At 36.6% G+C, this 15,112-nt stretch overlaps 1 protein-coding gene across 1 annotated transcript; it reads right to left on the bottom strand.

Annotated features, from left to right (window-relative positions):
• Positions 1–467: 467 nt before the first annotated feature.
• Positions 468–7,710, bottom strand: LOC128231709 (sodium/glucose cotransporter 4-like). The gene is made up of 11 exons (XM_052944810.1): positions 7,627–7,710; positions 6,368–6,439; positions 5,769–5,873; positions 5,431–5,490; positions 4,779–4,883; positions 4,018–4,123; positions 3,597–3,677; positions 3,171–3,376; positions 2,467–2,602; positions 1,432–1,539; positions 468–622 (listed from the first exon to the last, which is right to left on the bottom strand). The coding sequence occupies exons 1-11, from the start codon at positions 7,708–7,710 to the stop codon at positions 468–470; spliced, it is 1,218 nt and encodes a 405-aa protein (XP_052800770.1).
• Between the last annotated feature and the right edge of the window lie 7,402 nt (positions 7,711–15,112).

Raw genomic sequence — 15,112 nt, 5'->3', positions numbered from 1 at the left:
TCTAAAACAAAATGATACTCGTCCTCTAATAAATTACAAATGGTACATATATACGTTCGTTTAATGGTGTTGATTGGGGTCTATTCCATCTACCTGTTTTAATGCTTAATCTGTGTGAAGAAACGTCATGCGTTAACAGTGGTTAACGGTTTTTCACACCTTATCAAATTGCCTTTCAACTGTCATTGCAATTTTTACAACTTGCGAAAATTTTAATACCTAGCAATTGTTTATTTATTTTGGAACACGCGTTCGGGAAAAAGTGTGAAATTATTATCTCGAGAACTTTTTGAACATCTTTGCGAATTGCCATTTACTACGTGCATGTGCACCTCTTTGTGAACCTCTTTGCGAACTGTCAGTAAATACAGGTGTACCCATTTGTGAACCTCTGCGAATTATTAAAATTCGTTAAAACGGTACAACGACCCTCGAGAAGTTGCATTATACAGTCCTGCTCAAGCTACTCACCTGCCGACAATGAGCAGTTCCCTCTGTGAAGCTCCTTTTCGAAGGCGCGGCCAAATGTCAATTGAAAAGAGGGTGGATGCGGAGTTGAAGATGGAGGTCAGAGAGGACATGATAGCTGACAACATAACTGCCACTAGCAGGCCACGGAGTCCTGAAACAGGTTGGAGATAAAGTGAAAGGTTTCCTCTGTGGTAACCGGGTTGGACGATAGTTTTGGTATACGCACACTGTACAGACAGTGGAAGCGGAGTTCAATATTGAAGTAAGTGAGGACACTATGTCTAATAACATCACTGGAAACCAAGGAGACCTGAAACATTTAGGGGATACACTGAGAGCCTCCCCTATTATTGGAAGCCATGGATAATAATAGCTGATAAGATAATTGCCACTTGTTGGCCATACATGTACATATACATATATTCAGGCAAGGGCTCACACCCATGCAAAGCTACATATCAGAAGCGATGCCAGAGATCCAAGGAAAAGAATGAAAAGGTTAAATATAGAGGTCAGGTAGGAAATGATTGCTGACAACATCAGTGCCACCAGTGGTCCTCGAAAACCTGAAACACGTGGAAGACAAAGTGAGAACACGGGGTTAGAGATAGGCCCAGATGCTTCATCACCGCCACTAGCAGTCCGCGGAGTCCCAAAACAAGCGTCATATATGGTGAGGGGGTCCTTTAATTCTTGGGGTCCGGGATGAAAGGTTGGAGCCAGAGGTTAATGACGAAAAGAGCACGGTACATAAAGGTAAAGTCTATTTTAAACGCGGTCATGTATTGCTCAGGACCAAATATCAGTTTCATTACGTCCACATGCTCTAACACATGCAAGTGAACAATGGGGGGTGAAATAGCTTCCTGAATAAACACAAAACTGGAAGCACATTTGCACCCTCTTAAAGCAAGTTTGGTCATTATGCTAGATGCTGGGAAATGTTCATGACAAGCTTACCAGCCGGCAAAAGTTCCAGGACAAGTTTTGGGTAGGCAATATTTGAGCAACCGACAGGGTTACCACAGTGGCGCTCGCACTCCTCAGGCAGCACACATCCGATTTCGTCTGTAAAATCACATAAATACGTTTGTTGAAGATTTAAAAGACATTCATTAGTGTATGGCAAAGCAGTTTGCCTGGACGATATTCAATATCATCTTTGATTGATACTGACCGAGTTTTTTCATTGGTCTATAAAACTGATAAATCAATACAGATATCTATGCACTGAACGGAATCACTGAGGCCATTTCAGTGCGGATCAAATTGCGTAAATTAGTTCAAAATAGGAGTGTTTCCTTCACACCATGTATCCACATCAAATGACAGTCCTAGGATATATGTTTGATAGAATCTTTACGCATTGAGCAAAAACCACTAAGATCACAGAAACTTATATTGTGTCATAATAGTTTACTTTTATAAGGCAATATTCTTAAAAGTACCTTGTACTGAAATTCTCATACATTGGTATGAATAGAAAGTGTAAATGTTTGAGTATAAATACTTTTCCATTTAAAATTACGTGTACCTAGTTACATTTCCCATTTTCTTCACTTGTGGTTCGCACGAGTTTTCGGTACAGGTGAATGTTTTATATATTAGCATTCACAGTTATTTTTTTCCTATACCTAGAAATTACTAAAGTTTGTCATTGCAAAAGACTGTACAGTTGAATTCTAAATATCACATCGTCAAATACCAAGAATTCTCGATGACGCTCTGTTTCATCATGCATGATTCTTTAAAACTTTATTGTCATGTTTAACATCGATTGTGAAAAATGTTACGCTACGTCAATCTCGTTGGTACGATGTTCCGCGAAAGAGTGGCTTTGTGCTGTGGGGAAAACCGGAGAACCCAGAGAAAACCCACTTGTCTGGCTTCAGTGACCACAAAGCAAACCCATGAAAGGCTGTAGTGCTAATTGAATCTGTGGGAAGATGCGTACGATAAGGAAGACATTAATACCGACAAGTACATTGTACACACCTGGGTACAGGATCCGAGATATCATACCGGGCATGATCATGATGAACATGGGCAGTATCTTCAGATAGGCACACAACAAAGAGCCAGCTTTTGCGTGAGACAGCGAACGAGCTGCTAGAGAACGCTGAACTATCACCTGGAATTATGGGAAGTAGACAAATCAATATGATGAAATTTAATGAATATTGTCATAATAAACACTGGCTGCATCTTCGCGCAACAAGGGATCGGCTTTTACGTGCGGCCGGAGAGCGTTGACATTCGGAACTCCTCGGCCATTTTTTAGAAAACAACCTCGGATGTATATGAACGGTTTACATACTCAGAAATCGGTATGTTTAAGTCCGCTGCAAGTAGATCGCGTAGTAATTTAAAAGTTAGCAGTTATAACTTAATGACTTAACTCTTGGAAATCTTAATTATGTTTGCCATAAAACACTTCACTGGCAATCAATATAAACTTTGATCAATAAATACAAGCTAAACACTGCATTTCATTAATACTATTATTCAAAATTTACGAACTACTTCTGCTGATGTCCCGGCATACATCCGAGGTTGTTTTCGATAAAAATTGCCGAGGAGTTCCGAATGAGAGCGATGAATAAGGGAAAACAGTTCATGTGTATGAGTGAAAACGTATGCGTGTGGAGGTTCAAAATGGTGGCCAAAACGAGGTATCTACATGTAATATCAAACTATACCTGGTCACAACAGAAGTACCACATGGATCCAAACAACATGTGTAAGACTGTGCCTAACCACGGGATATCCGAAGTCACTGCGTCTCGCAGCACGTGAAACGCGTCGTCACGTGGATTGCCGCACGTGTTGTTGGCGTTCCGCAATGACGCTGTGGCGTTCATGTACAGTGGTTGAAGATTTGAGTAGCCTCCAATTTTGTTAAAACCTTGGAGTTGCGACAAAATGTAACATTGGCGTAACGCAAATCAATAAACCGACGTTTTCTGTATATATTTTGATATTAAGTGAATGCATTTATTTATGTCATATTTTAAATAGGTCAAACCAAGCAAAATTGTGTTTTGTTTTTGTTTTTCAGGTGTCGTGCGCTAAGAGTTGTTTCTCAAAAAGGGTTTTGAAATAAGCAATAATCTTTGAAGGATTACCTATGGCGGCCATAATTAAAGCACCAATAAGCATAACGACTGTTTGAAAGGTGTCTGTATAGATAACTGCAGACAAGCCACCTAAAATAGACAAATAAAAGATACAAAGTTATTAAAATAGTCAAATATATTATTGACATGATCATTTTAAGTGTGGATATGATAAGCGAAACGCATGTTTAGGCTTAAAAAGGTGTGTCACAAAAACACCAAAAAAGGAATGTGGAGACAGAGATAACAGTTTTATTCAAGGAGTGTATGGGGAATCTTGGGTTGCTCTCCGTTTAAATAATAGTGGTATCTAATCGTTGACATTTCACTCTGTCGTAAATTTAGGTAATTAAAAATAAGAACACGTGTACTTTTGAATTCTAATCTTTCCACCCCATATAAATAAAGTAAAAGATAACAGGAAACTTACCTAGAATGGTGAATAATCCTGTAACTACCAGAAGAACAGCTATTGACAGGTACATGTTCCAGCCCATGGATAGCTGAATAAACAGAGCTCCCGCGAATATACTCACCTGAAATGTTACTAAATTTAGCAAACGTTATTGAAGACATACATTTAAGAATCAGGAAAATAGGATGAGAGATGTGCAACGGTTAAGGTGTCCGCCTTTCACCAGAGATGTTGTCGGTTCACCAGGGGAACTTTCTCGTGCAGTCTCAAAAAAGATGTTATTTATTTATATTCAGGAATCGGAATGGATCGTGATTCTTTTAGCATTCAGTTGCTTTAAAAGGTTAGCGTAAATATAATGTATTTAATTCAATTAAATTAACTAAGGAAATCGGAACATTTCAGTCGCAAGTAGTACTTTCGATATAACCAGTATCCATTACAGATGTTTATAACTTGCACAAATGCACTTTATCAACAGTAGTATAAAGTGACATATGTGCTTTTTTCTATCTCTATCTCGTGACTCAGTAGGTCGTGGCTACAACCAAGATAATTTAGTCGTGGGAACGAGATAGTAAGTCGAAGCCACGATATAACTAAGTCGTGGTCACTAGATAATTGAGTCCTGCGGAAGCGTGAAAAAGTCGTGGTCACGAGATAAAAAAAAATCACACATTTAACCTCTATGCAACCCTAGCATCCGATAATGAAATATTTCGTAAAACAATATGATATTGAATTCTAAACAGCAGCATGACAATTTGCATCCGTACCGCCAGTTTTGTGAGAATGTACAACACCATAGCCAACACACTGAGATAGAGCCTTATCCTCTGGCCTCCGAACCTCTTGGCCATGTACTCGGGCATCGTGTAAACCTGAAACATTGATTAAGTGAATTAGATACAACTGTTTCTCGTTCTACAAGTTTTGTGATAATGTACAACAGCAGGACACTGATACTGAGGTAGAGACGAATACATTGGCCTCCGGAACGCATGGTCATATCCTTTTAGATCGTGAACATGGAACACCGGAAGCTTAGAAGTGTATCCTTGGGCAAGTGTAATCACTTACATCAGAGCTCTAACCATATAACGATATATGGGCATTATTTTTTTTTTAAATGTGCAAACTTGACCAACACTAGTCGTGGCTTTCATGACTTGCCACTTTATTTTTTTTGCATTAAGTACATAGTCATAAGTTACTGCCCTTTGGTAACCTAAATGCTTATCCATTAAAACTATATTACGGAGTTTATATATTGTTTTATAACGTATTTCGATCTATCAATTTAAAAAATGAATCGGTCTGACACATACTAAAAACAAACAAGCGTATCTGGAAAACTATGTGTTTAACTAAGACTCCATGGGATCATTGTAAGCGAAGGGGGATATAAGAAGCTTGGAGTACACTTACCCCTGCTGAGACATACACTGGCACAAATATCCATCCGAGGACAATCAGCAGCGGCATTGCCTGGAATAGGAAGACTTTGAATTACGTCAGGTAAATTGGTGTTTGAACAATCAAAAGTGTAGGTGTTGGGAATCAAACCGTATTCTGTTTTTATCCAATGTGTGTTTCTGTCATTAAAAAGAGCATTGTTCTTATTATTGCATCATGGATCTTTGCGGGTTAAGATTTAGTTTCTTAAATCAGTATTTCAAATCCAACAACAAAAGCATGTTGGGCGAAATACGCAGAACAAAAGAAATAATGTTATATTATACAATTCAAAAATAATTTTCGTTTACCAGCCATTCGTAAATAACAATGGCAAATCCACTGGCCGCTCCTGTACCCGCCAGGCCTATGAAATGTTCACTGCCTATGTTGCTTGAAAACAGCGAGGCCCCAACCTAGAAACACCGAATGTTTTTAAAGGTTAAATCTGTTATGTGAGATCTTCTTTTACAAGCATCTTGTAAAAGACATTATGAAGTTTGCTTGCGCTGCATGTGCCCGTCAAGCCAATGCAATGATTGCTGTCGATGTTGCTTAAAAAGGGGGAAACCGACCTTAACACAACGCAAATATGGTGACATAACGTTGTGAAATATAAATATATATATATATGTTAGATTAATTTTACCGGCTTTCTTAGGGGCCCCTATATGTCAACAGATGACTTTTCTAGTTGATTATGTGTGGCTAAATTTAAAATAAATGTGTGGATTGTTTGAAAACAAATACATGGTATGAACATCTTAGAATATCAGTTATCAGGACTTCTCCAACTGACACCAATATTGTTTTTTACAAAGAACAAAATTTTGATATCAGCATAAAACTATCTTAACAATTGATAAAAATTGGAGCTGTATAACTAAAAGCAAATAAGAGAACCACTTACTGGAATCCATGACATTGACCCTCCAGCCAAAAAGTAGCTTCGCACCGTGCCCCTTTGCTTACGACACAAGCTCTATAATGACAATATCAAGATTATCTTAATCCATTTTACTTATTTAAGTTTAGTTCAGACCAATGGGTACCAATCCTTGGCAATGATTTTCATTTTACGTTATAGAGATGAAAAAGACAAATGTTGCTTTACAACAAATACAGTTATGTTATACTTCGGGAAGTGAAGCTCAATATCTCCCCCGTCCCAATTAAGACCTCCTTTTGCGAAAGAAAATATATAACAAGCAAGATACATCCACTGAGGGAGGCATCCTCCTCCTTTGAATCCGTCATACCTTTTACTTTCGGACTGGCATTCATAATACCAAGAAGTTAACGGAAATCATATTTTAATAAATTAATAATAATTATTTTCTTTGCAAGCAGCACCTTGCTGTAAAAAAATGTTATTACATGCAAATTATTGTTACAATGTACAATTTTGCATACACCATTAATGAGAGAAATGAAAGCAGTAAATGAAAGGTTTACACACCCAAACTCCAACCAACAATACTGCACAGAAGTATGCAGCCAACACCGGCAGTGAATGAAAGGTTTACACACCCAAACTCCAACCAACAATACTGCACAGAAGTATGCAGCCAACACCAGCAGTAAATGAAAGGTTTACACACCCATACTCCAACCAACAATACTGCACAGGAGTATGCAGCCAACATCAGCAGTAAATGAAAGGATTACACACTCATACTCCAACCAACAATACTGCACAGGAGTATGCAGCCAACACCAGCAGTAAATGAAAGGATTACACACTCATACTCCAACCAACAATACTGCGCAGGAGTATGCAGCCAACACCAGCAGTAAATGAAAGGTTTACACACCCATACTCCAATCAACAATACTGCGCAGAAGTATGCAGCCAACACCAGCAGTAAATGAAAGGTTTACACACCCATACTCCAACCAACAATACTGCACAGAAGTATGCAGCCAACACCAGCAGTAAATGAAAGGCTTACACACCCATACTCCAATCAACAATACTGCGCAGAAGTATGCAGCCAACACCAGCAGTAAATGAAAGGTTTACACACCCATACTCCAACCAACAATACTGCACAGAAGTATACAGCCAACACCAGCAGTAAATGAAAGGTTTACACACCAATACTCCAATCAACAATACTGCGCAGAAGTATGCAGCCAACACCAGCAGTAAATGAAAGGTTTACACACCCATACTCCAACCAACAATACTGCACAGAAGTATGCAGCCAACACTAAAATGTCACCCCAGTGTGAGATGTGTTTTGACTGCATTGTTCATGTAAGATCCCGGATGAAAGTGATATTTACTTTTAATAAAAGTGGGTCCAAATTACGACATTATTCCATGTACAATTGACCACGGTAACTCTTACAAAATAGAGATAAGATGGCTGACCTATAGTGTAGTAAGTGTGATAAATCATCATTAACGCAAACATGCACAAAAGTACGGGGACAGGGCGCAGGTTTCATAGTGAGGCCATTCAAAATTGATTTCAAAGATTCATGGTCCAATTTTAAAACTTACCAACCAGTCGGGAGAAAACCAAAAATCCTCAATTTCTTTGTGTCATATACAATAGGTACTCGAAAAACGTAACGACAACGTAAAACTCTTAAAGACAGCTATATACATGTTCTTACAACACAATACATGTCTATAAGAAACTATACTTAGGGTTGGCACATGACTTCTAGACTTGTTTCTAGACTTGGTTATATTAGCTTTATATTTTCTTACTTTTTTCTTAGCTATAGTTAGATAATTAAAAAAAATTAGAAGGCCTAAATTCTACTAATCAGATGACCTTAAACATAAATTCCTTTTTGCATGGCCAAATGTAGATACACGATAGGTCATGTTTTGTATCTTGCATGACCTCATGCATGTTTTCTTTAAGAGTTTATGCACGAATTCTACGAAACATATTTGGACCATCTCCGTACCATTGGTAACTACAAATTAAGTGTCTTCATCAATACTAGGTGTATTGGGAAGGCTAAAAATTAAAATGTATCAACAATTCATGGTTACTGTTCTTTTGAGAATTAATCATTTGCAAATGCAAACCATATACATATATTTTTATATGTCTTGTAAGTTTAGAGGCTGTGCCAAATTTACGAAAGGAATCGTAAATGAGATATGTGTTGAAATTCAAACCGAAAACTTGTTCGACATTGGATAGGAACATATATCTGGGGTCCGTTTAAAAGCCGCTTAGAGTTACTAAGAACATTTAAAAGTGATTTTAAAGCTTTGATACATTGTACAATTAATATGTAGAAGTTTAATAGGTCAACTTAAAAGACTTAAAAGACGTAAAATGTATGTTTACTTTAATCGTATTTCTGTAAACGGATTAATTAAAATAAATGTTGACTTTAATCTTGAAATTTATGGTGTAGTGTTTATTCAGAATTTAAACGCCCCAGGTGGTCTCAGATTTATATGAGGAAGCATGTTTTAAAGAAAATACATATCGTATCAGTTACATGTACTTAAATTGTTTATCAAAATTGTAGTGTTTTAGAATGAAAGAAGTATTGAAGCGTCAATAAAACGTAAGAATTTCTAAAATATACTAATAGCTACTTAAAAGCACTAACATATTTCACATAAGTTTCTTTAAGTTCATAACCGAGTAAAAAGTGGACAGATTAAATTAGAATTTTATTTTAATCTTGAAATTAACTGTGTGCAATAAAAAATATAACAGAATTACTACTAAGAGCGAAATGTTGACTTTTTATTAAACATGCCTATATGTATAAGGACAACTAAGAACACTATTACAAGAGCTACTAAGAACTACTAAGAGCTATTAAAAACTATGATAAGCGCTACCTTAAAGCACTAAGCGCTGTTCTACGAGTTATACTAAGAGCTACTTAGAACTACCAGCGCTTATGTATTCTAAACTTTGAGACAGGCTCATTATTTTTTTAGTAATAGCCGCTTACCTTATGACAGGCTCCTTAACTGTTGGCTTTTGACCAATTTGACCTTATCAACGGTTGTGGAATTGCATCTTTCGAAAACTAGCTCACCATGTGTATTGGCAACAACATAAATCGCTGATGCTATGGCTTTTTCATTGCTTTCTGTCTAAGCCGATCATTTTTCAGTTCTGTTCGTTTTTGTATCATCATAGTTCATATAAGTTTGAAATATGTTATTGTTATAAATGTTATCATTTTCATCGTCCTCGTCGTCACAAAGTAGAGGGGAAATGTGGGTAGTTGATAGAAGAATGAAGAGATTATGGAAGAGGCGATAAGAGAGAGGAAGAAAGATAAGTGGATAGAGGAGAAGAAGACGAAGGGTAATATGGAAGAGGGAGAATTGAGGATAGAAAAATGGTAAATGAAGAGGGAAAAGGGGATGATTGAGGAAAGGGGAGAAATGGAGTAAGATGAGTGAAAATGGAAGGGTTATAGGCGAAGTGAAGGGGAAAATGTAATATGAAATAGGAGGTAGAATGGAGGATACAATAGGGTGAAGATGGTTAGAATGGAGTATGGTGGAGGAGGAAAATATGGGGGTAAAAAAAATGAAAGAAGGAATGATATAGGAGGGAAGATAAAAAGGAGAAGAAGGGTGGGGTAGAAGAATAGAAGATGGGAAATTTGAAGGAAAAATAAGAAAAGATGGAGTCAAAGTAGAGTTAAGAGGTAGGGTGAGTTGGAAATAAAAGGCAGAAGAATGATAAGAGAAGGATGATGGGTAAAGAGCTGAGTAAGGGAGATATAGAGGAAAGAATACTTAGATACCAAAAATGCCAGAAGTATTAAAGAAAGGCGATTGGATAGTTCTCTTAACATGCGCGACCACATACGCATGTACTATGGTGACTCTGAGAGTCAATGAAAAGACAGAAGAGAAGACAGATCTCGTACCATGCACGACCACACGTACGAGTGGTGGCTCTCGGTCTGAGAGCCTGGCTCGAAAACCAGCACCGCTGGTTTTCGTACAAATTCGTCCAAGATTTGAAACCCTGGCAGATTATTGTATAATTAGAAATTGAAGGTTTAAATGGCAGATTTCTATATCTCTTTCCGTGGAAATGTCATTTGTATAAATGTTCGCAGAGGTGCACAGAAGACGTGCATGTTATATTTTCTTATTTTCGGAACTTCATTCTTGAGCTAAAATGCTTTAAAATTGCGGTTTTTTAATTATTTTAGCGATTTAGTATTATTTCTATGCCTTCCGGTTTTGGTTTCTTCTCTTTATTATTTATTCTATTATTTATAAACTTAATGCTCTATAAATAAATGCATTATTATAATGGCAATGCTTTACTGTAGCATGTTAGGCCATTGTTATGGCGCGAAAGGCGCGAACAACTGGCCATAAATGAAGAAATGGTTTTAAATTAAGTTGCATATCGGTACTACATGTTCCTTCTACAAATAAGAAGACTTGTATATAACTCTTGAAATATGATAAGTGCTTACCTTTTTTTTATTGAAACAGTGTACGACATGAATACCTTTTTTTTATTGAAACAGTGTACGACATGAATTTTTGTTTGTGTTCTAATATGAAAATGATATCTTAAATTGTTCATTAGACAGTCATATCAGATTTATACTTAGTTGTGTACCATTTTAAATGCTTTTAACATCTTATGGCGACGTTGGTTAAATAATAATTCACTTTTTGGGCTAAAATTGTTAAAAAAATTGAGGAAACTTAAAAATAAACCTCTTAAAAATGTGACTAAGAAACTATGTATTTTCTTCACTCCGGGATTGGAAACACAGCCACTATATGGATAGTGAGCCTTTTGATAAACGTCATAAATTATAGGCAGCAAAATTAAGAACACAACTTTTTGAACAGTTTACCCATGCATTGCCACTGGAAATATATGTAAGTATAAAATTGAGAACTTTAATTGAATCGCATGATAAGTTTGTCTCAGTCATTGCCAAGGTACTCGGGTATGACGATGGCGACTGTGGCACTGTGGACAAGCTAACGGGACGCGGTGTCGTGGTGGCGGTGGTGGCAGATCCCACGCGCACTGCCGACTGCCTGGTGGACTTGGGAGCGTGTACTTCCTGGAGCATGAGTTATGGTCCTGGAAACCTGGCGACCGTGTCAGAGTGTCATCACGGGACATGTAGCAATACAGTTATCAATATTTAGTTGCAGTTTAAAAGCGTTTTGATACTTTCTGTGCAATTTCTTAATTACAACACGTATACATTCTTTCTAACAGGTATTTTACATTATTAATTACTTTATTACATTGATAGTGCCTTTTTAACATCTCGTAGTAGTTCTTCATAAAACAAAATTCTTAGTGCGGCTCTTAGCAGTTTTTAGTTGCTCTGATTGGCTTTTAGCAGGAGTGATACTTTTGTGCCCAAATGTTTAGTGGTCGTATTCAATGTCCAACTAAGATTTAACTCAAATCAAAGAATCTTAATATCAAATTCCGGGTGTTTTAATTAAACTGTAAAAATAGTTGGCCAATATACTGAATGGAATCAATGAGTTATATCTAAGGATAAAAAAAAGAAATATATATTTCAAAAACAACTTCCCCGGATTATCCAATGACCAAAGTATTGAGGCTTATCGCTGATTTATTTTCAAAATTATTTTAAAAAAAATGGACAATAGCTCAACACATTGTAGTTTCGATAGTATCCGGAATTTTGGATCCAGGGCCCCGTTTTCATAGAGATCATTAAGATTGTTATTTTTCAAGAGAAGCCCCGTTTTTGGCGAATAGTCTGTATCAAATTAGTGTAAGAACATTTATCGTATAGCACCACCAATCGAATTTGCCTAACCCCTCACTGTGCTTAAGCCCCGATCATAGAGATGTGAATGATCTATTATGTCGGAAAATAGCTATCAGCTAGTGTTGTTTATGTTTATCATAACCGACTTTAAATAAAGATTATCTTATCCTATCTTATCTTATCAATTTTGATTTGTTCAATTTGCCTTGAACTTCCATGTGCATGTGCTAGATGGTTTATACTGCCGGAATATCTTTGTCTATCTAATGTATTATTTAAAACACTTCAAACTTGAATGCACTTGTGCTCATACCTTATAGTCTAAGGCGTTATATCATGTAAACATGTACCTTTCACTGGCATGTGGCTAAAGAGACACACTATAGGTTGATGTAACAAAACGATCTTGAATCATTATTGCGTGTTATTCGTTTGACTTTAAAGCTGCAATCTCACAGATTGAACGTTTTGTCAAGTTTTTTTTTATTTTTTGTCTTGAAACGAGCAAATTTTTGCGTATATATCTGCAAACCAGTGATAAAAGACTGCTGACATAAGATCAGATCGCAGCTTTACATATTTCCGTCCCAAACTTGATGTTTTATGCATTTTTCTTAAACCGTTAGTAACGGTTTAAGCCATAAAACATTAAATTTGGAATGGAAATATGAAGATCTGCGATCTGATCTTTTGTCAGCAGTCTTTAATCATTGGTTAGCAGATATTTTCGCAAAAAAAAATCTAATTCCAAGACAAAAAATAAAAAAGTTGGAAAAACGGTAAATCTGTGAGAGTGCGGCTTTAATGATCAAAGCAAAAACAAAAAGCATATGGTTTGTGTACAGATAATAAATGCTAGCCTTTATAAAGCGGAGTTTTCAAATAATAGCTTCGTGGAGACACATTCTCAAGTTAAAAAAGAGCAAAAATATCGCTCATTTGTTTTATCTGAACGCGAATCAGACGTTTTCTTCCTTTGATCATGAAAATTAAATAATTTAAAGGTTAAAATGCAAAAATTATTGCATCAAACTTTGGTAAACTACTTAAGTACGCACATCACTTGGCAAACTACTAAGGTACGCACATCAATGGTAATCTACTAAGTACGTACATCACTTAACCTACTAAAGTACACACATCACTTGGTAAACTACTTAAGTACGCACATCACTTGGTAAACTACTTAAGTACGCACATCACTTGGTAAACTACTAAAGTACGCACACCACTTGGTAAAGTACGCACAAAGAACGCACATCACTTGGTAAACTACTTAAGTAAGCACATCACTTGGTAAACTACTAAAGTACGCACACCACTTGGTAAACTCCTTAAGTACGCACATCATAAGTACGCACACCACTTGATAAACAACTAAAGCACGCACGTCTCTTGGTAAACAACTAAAGTACGCACAACACTTGGTAAACTACTAAAGTACTCACATTTCTTGGTAAAATACGCACGTCGTTTGTTTGAGTACGCACGACACTTGGTATTGTACGCACATCACTTCGTAAAATACGCATATCACTTTGGTAAGTACCAAATATTCTTAAGTACGCACAACACCTGGCAAAGTACGCACACCACTTGGTGTTTTACGCGCATCACTTTGTCAAGTACGCACAACACTTGGTAAAGTACGAACAACACTTGGTAAAGTACGCACAACACTTGGTAAAATACGCACATCACTTGGTGAAGTACGCGCATCACTTAATAAAGTACGCATATCACATGGTAAAGTTCGTATGTCACTTGGAATAGTACGCATATCACAGGTGCGTACTTTACCTGTGATATGCGTACTATACCAAGTGACATACGAACTTTACCATGTGATATGCGTACTTTATTAAGTGATGCGCGTACTTCACCAAGTGATGTGCGTATTTTACCAAGTGGTGTGCGTACTTTACCAAGTGTTGTGCGTACTTTACCAAGATCACTTGGTATAGTACGCATATCACATGGTAACATACGAAAGTACGCAGAATACCTTTTTCTTCTTTACATAACTTAGTAAGAAAACGGAATGTACGACAGTAACCGGAAGTACATTTGTGGTTGGTGTTTGCCCACAATCATCACAATTTAACAGAATTTATTTGCTTTAACATGGTCTGTCCTTAGTAAAGGACTTCTAAAATTATAATGGTAAATACATCTTTAAATTTAATGAAAGCCAATTAAACAAAGCCTTCGATAGAGTTAATAGTCTTGTTTGATGACTGTAACCATATCGATTATTGATATAATAAGAAATTTGGAATTTCACAGAAGATTGGAACTGTAATAAAAGTTCTTGACCTGTATTGGGAAATTCTGCATTTTAATGATTTTGTGGCTATTTGTTTTGAAATAAATTAACATAGAATTAGTGATCTTATGACAGAAATTGAACGGATCTGATAGCTGTGATATTTATCTTTTTTTTATTATTAAAGTATATCATAAATTAAGCTTGGTGTGTGGGAACTGACAACAAACCTTCTGCAAATATCAATGGATTTATTTGTGTCAAATGATAAGTTTTCACAAAGATTTTTTCACCATTATTGAAAAAAGGGATTGATTGTGTGGCTTTTTGATAATCTTTAAGTCGTATTCAATATCGGTAAGATGTCCGTGGTTTGAAAGAAGGCATTATTCGATGCATCCAGTCGGCGGAAACTGGTCAATACATTGGTTACAATTTTCTGTCTTCGAACGACGGTTAATTGAATAAGGTATTCCAATCCGCTATTAATGAATTGGGTATTTATTTCTTGGTGCTGATATGTGATATAGTTTTGTTTGACATATAGTGATAATTATTTGGATGGTCTTTTGGATGCAAATTGTTGCTTTTCAATTCGTGGTGGATTGTGTTTTTTGGAGTATATAAGCGGTTTTGACCGTG

Source organism: Mya arenaria, chromosome 4 (genome assembly GCF_026914265.1).
Source record: "Mya arenaria isolate MELC-2E11 chromosome 4, ASM2691426v1".
Classification (NCBI taxonomy): Eukaryota; Metazoa; Mollusca; class Bivalvia; order Myida; family Myidae; genus Mya; species Mya arenaria.
The sequence above is the reverse complement of the archived record's forward strand: the minus strand, read 5'-3'. Positions and strand labels throughout refer to the sequence as shown.